General features: G+C 43.0%; 1 protein-coding gene across 6 annotated transcripts in view; it reads right to left on the bottom strand.

Annotated features, from left to right (window-relative positions):
• PTPRQ (protein tyrosine phosphatase receptor type Q) overlaps positions 1-13,121 on the bottom strand; it is a 232,032-nt gene that overhangs the window by 80,563 nt on the left and 138,348 nt on the right. For all 6 annotated transcript variants that reach the window (XR_009461626.1, XM_019494047.2, XM_059726123.1 and 3 more), the window contains exon 44: positions 790-1,122. Coding sequence is in view for 5 of the 6 variants with exons in the window: in XM_019494047.2 (XP_019349592.1) it covers positions 790-1,122 (333 nt within the window). In the remaining variant the exon portion in view is untranslated. The remainder of the gene's footprint in view (positions 1-789; positions 1,123-13,121) is intronic.

The raw sequence follows: 13,121 nt of genomic DNA, 5'->3' as shown, positions 1-13,121 counted from the left end.
ATATGTATCCAGGACAGCAACACTTTTGAGCCTGGGCAAAGCTGGGCAGCCCTGGGCTCCAGGTGGCATCACGGGGCACTGGAAGGGCTGGCTGTGGCATGAGAGTGCTGAAAGTGCAGAGCCATGTGGCTCAGCGGCAAGCAGCTCCTGCACTTAAGGACCCTCATGCCCCAGCCAGCCCCAGTAACTGTCCACACCTGCATGCCATCACACTTAATTACTCTACCATAAGATAGCACTGTCCCCAACAGTACTATCTTATGGTGGAATTAATTAATTTACTGTGCTCTAATACTGGCGCACATGTAGATGGTGACACTTTACTGCAGAGCTAATTAGTTAATTCCACAGTAAAGCGCACTTGTAGATTCACCCTGTAGGTATTATTTACTCTCTAACCCAGAGAATGTCAGTAGATTGGTGAAAAGATACATTTTAAATAAGTGAGTTTTAAAAATATGTCTGTTGTTTTCACTGAACCAGCAACTTTTACCTGGGAATATCTAAGGAAACATTAGACAATCCTGAGTAGTCAGAAATCTGACATGTCAATTTTAGTTGCGGGTTGTGGCTAAGAAATGAAATTATCATTTTTTAAACAGTTGAGAGTCTGGAATTCGAGAAGGTTTTTAGGGCCCAAGCATTTTAACTAAAAAATGACACGGAGAATATATTAAATGTGTACAGTTACACCCCTATTTTTAGCTTTACATTGCTACTATGTTTATGTATATAGGTAGAAACAATATTAGGATAGCAATACGAGGTATGACAGTTATCCTTACTTACAGCCAGGCAGCATTTGTGTAGAAATCCAGGGCGAAGAACTGCCATAACCAGCGTTTGTACTTGCTGCCACTTTAAACCGATACCATCTGAATTTTTTTAGTTCATGTACTGTCTCCTCAATATGGTCTCCAACAACATTTCCATGTGAGTACTGAACCTTCTCATACTCCACACATCCATTGATTTCCCAATCTTCACAATGCATTGACTGTAGCTGGATAGTAATCTTGTAGTTTTGGAAGTAGCCAAGGATGCTATCTGGTGTTATCCATCTCAAGGTCACACTTGTTGATTGCACATTGGAAAAAGCAATATCTCTGGGAGCACTGGGAACTATAAATTAAAACAATTTTAATTTAACATAAGATACCTTAACTTGAATGACAAGCAGTTTTAATTAAAAGGCGAACTTGGGAATAAATATTAATATCTGTCTATCTGTCCCCACACACACACACCCCTCTACCCCACACATGGCAATAAGGTTTTGGCTTAAAGAAAACTATTTCTGTGTGTGGCCTGAAGTGGTAGCTCTGCAGACAGGAAATGTTGCTGTTGCTGCACTTGGGACCATACTCAGATGGAGAAGGAACTTCTGCTGTTACAGACTCCTTTCATTTTGAAATCCCAAATCATCTCCCACTGTCTTGGTAACATATGTGAACTTTAGGCAATGTGAAAAGCCATTTTGATTTAACTTTCAGTGTGTCAGGGATGTAATGCATGCAGCACACAAGGCAATCTTTATGGTTTAATTCTTTATTAAACCAATGTATTAAATGAAAAAGAACTTAAAAAGCAATACATGAAATCCTGTCCTTCCTGCAGTGAAAAATCTGTGTGCGCGTCTGTGTGGGCAGTCCAGTTTGCTCCTTGAGAACATTCTGAGGACTTCTGTTCAGTCATAGTGTTAGCCCTCCATTGGAAAGTGTACCTTGCAGGTGGTCCTCAATAAAGTTTGACTTTATTTAACTCAAACTCCTGATATAAACTGGAGTGGAATGCACCTATTAGGTTCATGTATCCTAAAACCACAACCTTACTATTGCCTACTGGCTGATATATGTATCCCCATGAACACCTACTGTGAACTCCAACAAAGGTGCTTAAGCATCTCTATTTAAAGGATGGAGCACAAAGATGCATAACTCATTTTTCTGAATTCCATTTAAAGACCCAATAAAACAAATTTTAGATAAGACAATGCATAGCATCACTGTGACTAGGGGTTTTTAAATTCAGGCCTATATAGGAGCCTGCACAGGAAATTATGTCTCGTCCTATTTCTAGCGTGCAAAAGAAAGTGAGAGACAGCAGAAGACACTGAAAATCAATTTTCTACAGCAATGCCTTGATAGTTTTAAAAATGGAATTGGACCTTTAAATGTCAGCTAGTTAAAAAGTCTAATTTAATTTATCTCATCAAATACATTTGATCTGATTGGATAAATCAAATGAAAAAGTCATTTTTTGTTACACTGAGTGAAAATATACTTTTTTTATTTGAACAAATGAGAAAATAAAATCAAGCATTTTCTAGGCAATTACAAAGTGATCAGCAGCGACACTCAGTGGTGCATTATCTTCTGTTGAACTCTTATGTTCAACTAGATAATTTCAAGACAACTAAACTATTGGGTTACAGATACAAAGAGGATTACAATTACTTTAGCATGGAGAATCAGATTTCCATTCTTCAAGAATGACTAAAATTCGCCCAACTTTTTCTTTTCACAGATGGTACTAATTTGAACAAACCATTCCATGCTTCCTAGAGTAAACATGCAGCTTGCTTAAATTTTATAAATATGACTCAACTATGATGAAGTAACCAATATTCATTCTAAAAGCAATTAAGCTAACAAACTGCATGTTAATGAATTATCCTTGTATCAGAAGTATCCCTATCTATATTCATGACATGTTTCACTTTATTAAACTTCTAAATAAAATGTTAGTAATTTTCACTAGCCACTAGAATGACATTATTTTAAATTATATTTAATTCACTATAATCCAGTTAGATTTAGGAGTAGCTAAAATCGAAAGCTCTCTATAGTTTTCAGTTTAGTTTCTGAAACAATAACCATGAGGCAGACCAACAGGATGGAGTATTTCCAGACTCATCCACCATCACTTAAAAGGAGACTAAACTTTAAAGGCAAGCACTCAGTCCCACAAACTCCCTGATCACCTGACTGAGATACTAATCACACCTTCCACCACCAGTCAGCTAATTCAGGATAAACTTTTATTTAAGAAATGAAAAGGAAACAAATTCATGTTGCAAAAAGCACCTGACTACACACCAAATATCCAGAAGAGACAAGAGAGGAAGGAAAGACTGACAGACACAGATACAAGGTGAGTTTTGCACCAAAAACATTCTATTCATAAGGAAGAAGATGTCACAAGGGCAGCAAAGGACACACACAAGCACATCTACCAACAAAACAAAGAGAAGAGGTGGCTTTCTCTAGAGGTTGCCATGAAAAGCAATGACTAAAGACAGAAGAAAGTAATGTGATATATCTTAGTTCCTATCTAATTTAAAGTGAAAAAAAGTCTGCTGGAACAGCTGCTTTTAGCTGGATTTTGGATTAAAAAGAGTAGCAGCAGTCATGAACAATATTAGGAGCATAAACACGAGTTAATTAAGTAAAGGGCATTAGAAAAAACATGTACAACAACACAGACAAAAAGCAATTTAAAGAAAAATAAATATGTACATATTTATTTGATTTTTATGCTAGTCTCTCCAACAGGGCTAAGAGCAGCTTCCAATAAAAACAGATAAAATAATAAAACAATACCCCCAAAGAATATCCTGAACTTAACCCTACCTGCTAAAATCCTGCTGAAATAAAAAGGTATTTCACTGCCTCTGAAAACAAATAGGCTGGGGTTCTGGCAGGCCTCAGGGGAGAGGGAGCTCTAGAGCTGAGGAACAACAGCCAAAAATGACCTTCCACATGTTTTAGCTAAGCAAACTTGACACACAGATGGTACCTGCAGGAGGTTGCTCTCCGCTGACCTTAATAGACCTTAAGGACTATGGATGGAGCATCAGGAAAGAGGCAGCTCCTTTGGTACATAAAGTCCGGCCATTTAGGGCTTTATGGCCAAGTACAAATGTTATCCTTTTCTTGGTATAAGTGATTGGAAACTGGTCTATATCTATAACAGAACAGAAGTTTGGCACATGTAGACTGGTTTAAATATGGCAGAACCCAGTCTAAGATTGCCCCCCACAAAGGGCTGTGTGTGCTGTTTGCTACCAATCTAAACCATGCCACTTACAGAAAATCATGTAACTTAGATCAATTCCACCTTGGTCTTTTTGAATGTTTGTACCTACCCTACAGGTCAAGACCAGCACCATGAATTGCACCCAGGAAGCTACTGAGAGCCACTGCAGACTCTGGAGCACTCGAGTAATGTGCTTTTGTCAATCTGCCTGCTTGTTCCTGTCAAAAGGCAGGCTGCTGCATTCTAAACTAGCTGCAAATTCCAGAGAGTCCTCAAGGTAGGTGCACATAGAGCACATTGCAGTAGTCTAGCCTCAGTGTTACAAAAACATAGATGATGGTGGTAAGATCTGAATCTAAAATAAAAGTTTGCAGACAGATGGAAGGTGCTTCCAGCTACCACCACATCCAAAGAAAAAGGAATCCAGGACCACCCCGATGTTGAGGACCTGAGTGACAACAGGAAACTGAACCCCATCAATAACAGATGTCTATCTCCCTACCCCACAAGCCATGAAGTCTTCCACCACCATCACCTCTGTCTTGCCCAGATTCAGATTCAGGAGAGACAGAACTGGGCATTGTCAGCATACTGATGGCATCTCACTCCAGATCCCCACCCAGTCTTGACCAGTTGAACACAAGAAGTGACAAGATGTAATCCCAGGGAGTCCCATGGGAAAGGTCCTGAAGGGAGGATGAACATTCAACCATGAACATCCAACCATCACCACCCTAGGAGAGTGCAGAACCAGTTAAGAAAATTCCTATGAAAGCCTACATGATCAAACACATGTGTTATCAACACCTAAAGGTTAACTGTATCAAACACTGCTGAAAGATCTAATCGGAGCAACAGTGAAATGTCCCCTGTTTATCCCTAGGGAAAGATCAACAACAGGTTGACGTGGTGTCCAGAAAAGCCCCATCGCTGGGTGCGGGTGGACCTGGTGCCTGAGAGGCCTGCCATTCAAAATCATGGCTTGACGTGGTGCCCGAGAGGCCTCCCATTCAAACGCATGGGTTGACCTGGTACCCAGGAGGCCTGCTATTCAAATGCATGGGTTGACGTGGAGCCCAAAAAGGTCCCGTTGCCAGGCCAGGGTTGACCTGGTGCCAGGAGGCCTGCCATTGAAATACATGGGTTGAGGTAGTGTCTAGAAAAGCCCCATTTCTGGGCCCGGGTTGACCTGGTGCCAGAGAGGCCTGCCATTCAAATACATGGGTTGACATAGTATCTGGAAAAGCCTCATTGCCAGGCCTGGGTTGACTTGATGCCAGAAAGGCTGGCCACTCAAATGCCTGGGTTGACATGGTGTCCGGAAAAGCCCCACTGCCAGGCCTGGGTTGACCTATTGCCTGGGAGGCCTGCCATTCAAATGCATGGGTTGACTTCATGCCCGATGGGCCTACCATTTAAATGCACGGATTGATGTAATGTCCAAAAAGCCCCCATTGCCAGGCCCAGGTTGACCTGGTGCCTGGGCAGCTTGCCATTTAAATCCAAGGGTTGACGTGGTGTCTGGAAAAGCCCCACTGCCAGGCCTGGGTTGACCTGGTGCCCAAGGGGCCTGCCATTCAAAATGCCTGGGTTGACATGGTGTCCAGAAAGGCTCCACCTCCAGGCCTGGGTTGACCTGGTGCCAGAGAGGCCTGCCATTCAGATGCCTGGGTTGACCTGGTGCCAGGAAAGCTTGCCATTCAAATGCCCAGGTTGATGTGGTGTCCAGGAAGGCCCCATCCCTGGGCCCGGGTTGACCTGGTGACCAAGAGGCCTCCTGTTCAAATGCCTAGGTTGACCTGGTGCCAGGGAGGCCTGCCCTTCAGATGCCTGGGTTGACTTAGTGCCAGGGAGGCCTGCCATTGAAATGCATGGGTTGACGTGGTGTCCGGAAAAGCCCCATTGCCAGACCTGGGTTGACCTGGTGCCAGAGAAGCCTGCCATCCAAATGCCCAGGTTGATGTGGTGTCCAGAAAGGCCCCGTTCCCAGGCCTGGGTTGACTTGGTGACCGAGTGGCCTCCAGTTCAAATGCCTGGGTTGACCTGATGCCAGGGAGGCCTGCCCTTCAGATGCCTGGGTTGACCTGGTGCCCAGGAAGCCTGCCATTCAAATGCACAGGTTGACGTGGTGTCCAGAAAGGCCCCGTTCCCAGGCCTGGGTTGACCTGGTGACCGAGTGGCCTCCTGTTCAAATGCCTGGGTTGACCTGATGCCAGGGAGGCCTGCCCTTCAGATGCCTGGGTTGACCTGGTGCCCAGGAAGCTCGCCATTCAAATGCACAGGTTGACATGGTGTCCAGAAAAGCCCCATTGCCAGGCCTGGGTTGACCTATTGCCTGGGAGGCCTGCCATTCAAATGCATGGGTTGACTTCGTGCCCGATGGGCCTACCATTTAAATGCACGGATTGATGTAATGTCCAAAAAGCCCCCATTGCCAGGCCCAGGTTGACCTGGTGCCTGGGCAGCTTGCCATTTAAATCCAAGGGTTGATGTGGTGTCTGGAAAAGCCCCCATTGCCAGGCCCAGGTTGACCTGGTGCCTGGGCAGCTTGCCATTTAAATCCAAGGGTTGATGTGGTGTCTGGAAAAGCCCCATTGCTGGGTGTGGGTTGACCTGGTGCCCAAGAGGCCTGCCAGTCAACTGCATGGGTTGACCTGGTGTCCAAAAAGCCTCCCATAGGAATGAATGGGTTGACCTGGTGCCCAGTCAGTGCCTGGAAGTCCGTAAGGGGTCATGCAAAATGTGTTCCTGGACCCTTTGAACCAGGAGGCTGTATCCATTTGGTGGCTTTGCCTGGTGCTTGCCCCAGAGCCCGGCATGGGCACAACGTTTAGGAAGGTACCTGCAGGTATATAAGGGCAGGGAATGCATTTTGCATGACACCTAATGGTCAACTGTATCAAACACTGCTGAAAGATCTAATAGGAGCAACAGTGACATTTCCCCTGTTTATTCTTAGGGAAAGATCACCAACCAAGGCCACAAATGCAGTCTTCATCCACTATACAGAATGAAAGTCAGACCCACAGGGGTCCAGAAACCCAACAGCATGCAGATGCACCTGAAGTTATTGGGCAACCACTCACATTCAGTGATTTTTCCCAAAACAGAAAGGCTGGAGACAGGGAAGTAGCTCCTGTGGAGTCAACATCAAGACATGTTTTTCTGAAGAGGAGCTAGACAATTGTGTACTTGATGTCCAGTACCACACCCTCCTGAAGGAAGGAACTGTCTACCCCTGCCAGCAGCAGACCTAGACTTCTGGCTGGCTTTTACAAGCTACGATGGATATAGATCCAGTCTGCAACTGGTTGCCCTCATCCCTATAAGCACATTCTCTGCCTTGGTGGATGACAACACTTGAAACTGGTCCATATAAACCAAACAAGACTGAGCTTCCCTCAGGCCCAAAATTAGACTTATCAGCTGAACTGGTGCTTCCAATATGGACAACCCTGATTAACCAGGCCTTCACCACCCAAAATAGTTTGCTGGATGGCACTTTTGCCAAAGCAATTGCAAAGGAGAAAAAAAAAAAGAACAACCTCCTTGGGGTGCCACTGCCATAGCATAGTCCTTTAAAAAGATCTATGCCATTGTCAATCAGCTTTGGCACAGGTCAGGAACCATCTGCACTCTAACCACATACAACCTTTCACTTAAGCTCCTCTCCACTTCACAGATTTCCCCCTATACCAGGGGGATCTTAATTAGTCCACCACACGAGTGACTGGTGGCACCTGAATCTGGGGGGGCACTTGCAGAAGCTGCCAACAGCAGCGGCAGCCCTATCAGGGGGGCACCAGCCCTGCTGACAGCATCAGCGTTGGCCATCAGGAAGGGCATCTGCCCTGTCAGGAGGGCACGTGCATCCCCATGCACCCTCTACCAGTCGCCTATGACCACACAACTGGGGACGTTTGGGGCAGGGATTTATGCCTTTAGAATACAGAGGCATCTTAGCAACACTGGATCTCCTGTTTCCAGGCAGGTATAAAACATCGAGTCCAATGAGTGATTTGCCCTGCGCATCAGTCCAGTTATTCTCTGGGATAGCCCCATGGTAACCACAATTCAGATGAAATTTTGTTCCAGCCCTAAGGAGCCAGCCTCAGTATGAATGTTCAAGTCACCCAAGATAATAAGTCCAAGTGTCCTCAACACCAGTTCTGAGACTAGTTTAGCTAGCTCAGTCAGGGAATCTGTCATGCAGCAAAGTGATCAATACATTAGCAGAATCCCCAGTCTATCCCCAGTCCCAAACACAAGGTAGATAATTCTTAAGGGTCAGATTGTCCTAATCCTGCAAGTACAAAAAAGAACTTTACTGCACAAGCAGTTTTACTGACTTCAGTAGGATGATGTGTGGTAAGAGGCAATATACAGTATGGAATGAGAGCTTTATAATCTGTCCCTAAATGACTTAAATGTCTTTTTTTTTTTTTGGATTGGTTGATTTTCCTGACATAAAACATGGCAAATTTTAGATTTTACCAATTGACTATATATTGCAGACCAGATTTTCAAGAGAGCCTGGCCTTCACAGCAGGGGCTAGATTTTGAAAAATCCTCAGCTTGTGAACTGTGTATCTTTGAAAAAATCCATCCTCAACAGTGGGTCTGGAGCACTTGCAAAATCTCACCCTACAACTCTAATTTTTTTTTCTACTGAAGTTAACTAGAACACACCAAGAAGAGTAGGATTAGGCCATTTATTTAATACGCTCAAAAGTTTAGTTTGAGACCTCTAAGTATTACATATAGGGGGAAATGGATTGCTGGAACTGTAAAAGACTCTCTGAATTTAGGCAGAAGCCAGGCAGAGATGCACCTTATAGACTAACTAAATATGCCTGCATGAGCCCAAGATCGCTTCATTAGATGCTGTTTTTACTTTGGATTTAGTTCTGCAAAAATACTGAATTCCCTTCAACATTCAATTATTTCAAGAGGTCCTGAGATTACTCAGTGGATTGAAAAGTTGGACCATTTATTATAAAAAGTGTGTCCTGAACATGCATCTTCAACCTAAAATATCTTCAATTTGCAAACAAAATGTTTCTAATGTAAATTCTGTATATGTTATCATTATTTTCCATCCAGTTAAACCAAAGTTCATCTAAGCCTTTTTTAAAGTAAAATTTCTTAGCCTGATCTGTACTGTAGAATTCCCTATTGGTTTTTACTGATTTATTTTTAAAGAAAAATAACATTTAAATTGACCTTACAAAATAAATGGAAAATTAGTTCTGGCATCAAAAATTGCATCAAATTTGCTATGCTGGGTACATTTGGCCCTTAACTTTGCCTTGTGGTTGTACATACCCAACAATATATGAATCAGCGACTTGGACGAGGGGGTGGAAAACACGTTGTCCAAGTTTGCCGGTGACACCAAGATGTGGGGAGAGGTAGACATGCTCAAAGGGAGAGAGAGGTTGCAATTAGATTTAGACAGATTACAGAAGTGGGCAGATGGTAATAGGATGGGCTTCAATGTAGATAAATGCAGGGTGCTGCACCTGGGGAGAAGAAATCCACAGCACACATACAAGCTGGGGAGCTCCCCCCTTGAGAGCACAGAGGCGGAAAGGGATCTTGGAGTCATTATTGACTCCAAGATGAACATGAGCCGCCAATGCCAGACCGCAGCCAGCAAAGCCAACCACACCTTGTCGTGCATCCAAAGATGCATTTCAAGCCAGTTCAGAGAGGTGATACTCCCCCTCTACGCAACATTGGTCTGGCCTCAATTGGAGTACTGCATCCAGTTCTGGGCACCGCACTTTAAGAAGGATGTGGCCTGCCTTGACAGGGTCCAGAGGAGGGCCACCCGCTTGGTTGGAGGGCAATAGGGCAGGCCCTATGAAGAGAGGCTGAGGGACCTGAACTTGTTCAGCCTCAGCAAATGGAGGCTGAGGGGGGACTTGGTGGCTGCCTACAAATTCGTTAGGGGATATTAGCAGCAAATAGGAAGGGTCCTATTCCCCCCCAGCAGCACCTGGGGTGACGAGGAACAATGGCCAGAAGCTGCTGGAGAATAGGTTCAGGTTAGAGATTAGGAAGTACTATTTCACTGTTAGGGTGGCTAGGATCCAGAACCAACTTCCTAGAGAAGTGGTTCTCACTCCTACCTTGGGTAAATTCAAAAAGAGGTTGGATGAACACCTGTCTGGGGTCGTGTGATCCCAGCGTGTGCTCCAACCAGTGGCGGGGTGTAGACTAGATGATCTATTTAGGTCCCTTCTAGCCCCAAACTACTATGAAACTATAAAAGAAAAAATATTAAGTAGATTGAAATACAAGAACCAAATGAACATCTGAGAGAGAAGGGATGACTGAGATCCTTATGTCCCAATTTTATTCTATAATATTTATGGAAAATTTGGTGTCACTGAGGAAATTAACAGTTTGATAGCACCGAATGATTATGAGGTAAATCCTTCTCTTTTTTTTAAATATCTGCAAGGGGGACAGAAGCTCTTTCATTTCATACATTCAGAATCTGTACTATGTTGACTGATCTTGCCAATGCAGAGCACTTCTGCAGTAACTGCAACATCAAGACTCATAGAACTGCTGGCATTCATGAAAATAAACTTCCAGCCTATCACCATTGACTTTCTGTCTTGTCCTGACAGGTTGCTGTAAAAACCCTTTGGAGATCAGCTGTCATGCAAGGAAGAGGAAAGGGAGAAAAAAAAAGGACCTATGGATGGGATAGACTCTGCTTCCTTGGTGTGAGGAGGGTTCTAGATTGCTAGAGATATTGTGCTGTTTTCCCTTTCCCTCGCTGTCTGAATTTAGGGAGAAGATTAACAACCCAAAAAGGAATGCCTGCACTGGCTGAGAGTTTTACAAGCGTTCAAGCAGGAATATTGTAGCATGTCAGTCTCCATACAGATTTAGCCAGTAGAGACCTGACACACATTTAGCAAGTCAAAATACTTTGCATATGAGCAACTGCCAGTCATCTAGTGATAGTGATCTGTGACAGTGATCTGAGGGAAAGAGCCTTTTCCATCAGCCATCCCCTCTCTCTATTTTTAGGGAAGGTAAGTTAATATGTGCATATATGGTTAGCAACAGTGAGAAAAAGACTAAGGAAAACACTCAGCTAAAACTTTGTCCTAGGATATATTCCAGCTTTATCATTTTTAATTCAGACAAGTTATGCATTAATTTATATTTAGGTAAGAAAATAGAAAAGGCAATTAGGGCAAAAACCATCATTTACTACAACGGTGGCCAACCACAAGTGGCACCAGCAGCCTCTGTGTTGCACATGGCAGATCAGGGAAGGGACAGGTAGCAAAGCAGCAGATAGGGCAGGGAGCAGAAAGCAGAGCATCCGATCAGGCAGGGAGTACACAGCAGGAAGCACAAAGCAGAGCAGCAATTTGATCACAGAGCACACTACAGGGAGCAGAAAGCAGAGCAGCAGATCAAGTAAAAGAAAGGGATCGGAATGGGGAAGTGTGGGGCTAATTTGTGGCACACCTGCCAAAAAGGTTGGCCTTCACTGATTTACTACACAAATAAACAGTACCTAGCACAATGGGGGCCCAACCTGTTGAAGACCACTAGTTGCCACAATACAAATATTAAATAATAATAGAAGAAAGTATGGCAAACTACATCTTATGCCATAATGCTAAAATCATTGTCTTTAATATTTTTGACTGAGTGCATGTGTGTAGAAGTGTCAGAGAAGAGAGTGAAAGTGGGCTGGAACAAAGATAAAATTTACATTTTGATATGTTCAAATTTCAGAACCTCCAAATGGTGCATTAAGTATCCTAATTTTTGTTTCCCACATTAGCAATTATTGAGTTTGTTTATACTCTTGTGCCTAGTGAACTTGGTCAGATTTAAAATTGAGAGAGCTCTTTAGAGAACATGTTAGCACCAGTTTAAAGTAGTTCCCCCTCCACACCTCTATAAACTCACTCAACCTTAATAAATCCTTTCTTGGATATAATCCAAAAATAGCTATTCAGTCATGAAATCTTAAATCATTCATGCATGTGTATTTGCTATATTATCTTTCATATCCTATATAAAATATCTAAACACAAAGTAACATAACCACCACAAAGTTCATAGGTTTTTTCTTTGTGGGTCATTATGTACTCTATCCAAGTATAAGTAGTTTACCGTGACAGTGGAGCTGGATTAGACAGCAAACACTACTAATCTCCTCATAAATTTAATCTTCATGATTCGTGTTTGGTTGTATCCAGATATGAACAAGTTTACATTAAAAAAAAAAATCAAACAATCTTTGCAAAGCATGTAAAGGTCAGATACTATGCAATTAGACACTGAGCCAAATTTGATTTCACTTTCTGTCAAAAATAAATGCATTGTCAGTGACTCAGTGCTGGCTATGTATTCTGTGACTAATCTTAGACCACCATAAATAAGAAGCTGACAACAGCTATAAAACTGTTTCCATTCCCAACCATGAATCTCCAATTCCTAGTAGCTAGAAAACAATTCATCCAAACACATAGTTAAGGAAATGTTGACCTGATAACAACTAGCTTGTTGTAAACAACTAAAAGTATCTACATTTAAACCAAATTTCAAGATTTAAACAATAGCAAGAGTTGGAGCTGCAACAGTTTTGGAGGAAGAATTCCAATTTTGTAACTGAGGAGTTTAGTCTTGCATTGATAAAACATATATAAGGCACATGATATTTCAAATTAAGAAAAGTGTTTTAATATTTTATTAATAATATCAATAATGAGGTCAATTTAATTTAATATATAATCCATTATATGAATTGCATATTGTTTGTACAAATAAGGGGTGCCAGATTCATGTGGGCTCCTGGGCTGGATCTGGATGTTGGAGGTTCTCCTGGACAGGATCCAAATATGGCAACGGCGTGGGAACACCAGGATTAACACAGCCATTGCTTGCATCCTCCTCCCACCAACACACAACTACATCAGGGCTTCTAGGCTGTGAATTTAGCAGCAGACCCTGCTCCTACCTGCCCCACCTTTTAATTCCCAGGCCTCTGGGATCTCCATGGGCTGGATGAAAGAGCTTTGTGGACCAGATCCAGCCTG

Source organism: Alligator mississippiensis, chromosome 4, assembly GCF_030867095.1.
Source record: "Alligator mississippiensis isolate rAllMis1 chromosome 4, rAllMis1, whole genome shotgun sequence".
Taxonomy (NCBI): domain Eukaryota; kingdom Metazoa; phylum Chordata; order Crocodylia; family Alligatoridae; genus Alligator; species Alligator mississippiensis.
Note: the sequence above shows the minus strand (reverse complement) of the source record. Positions and strands in the feature narration are given on the sequence as shown.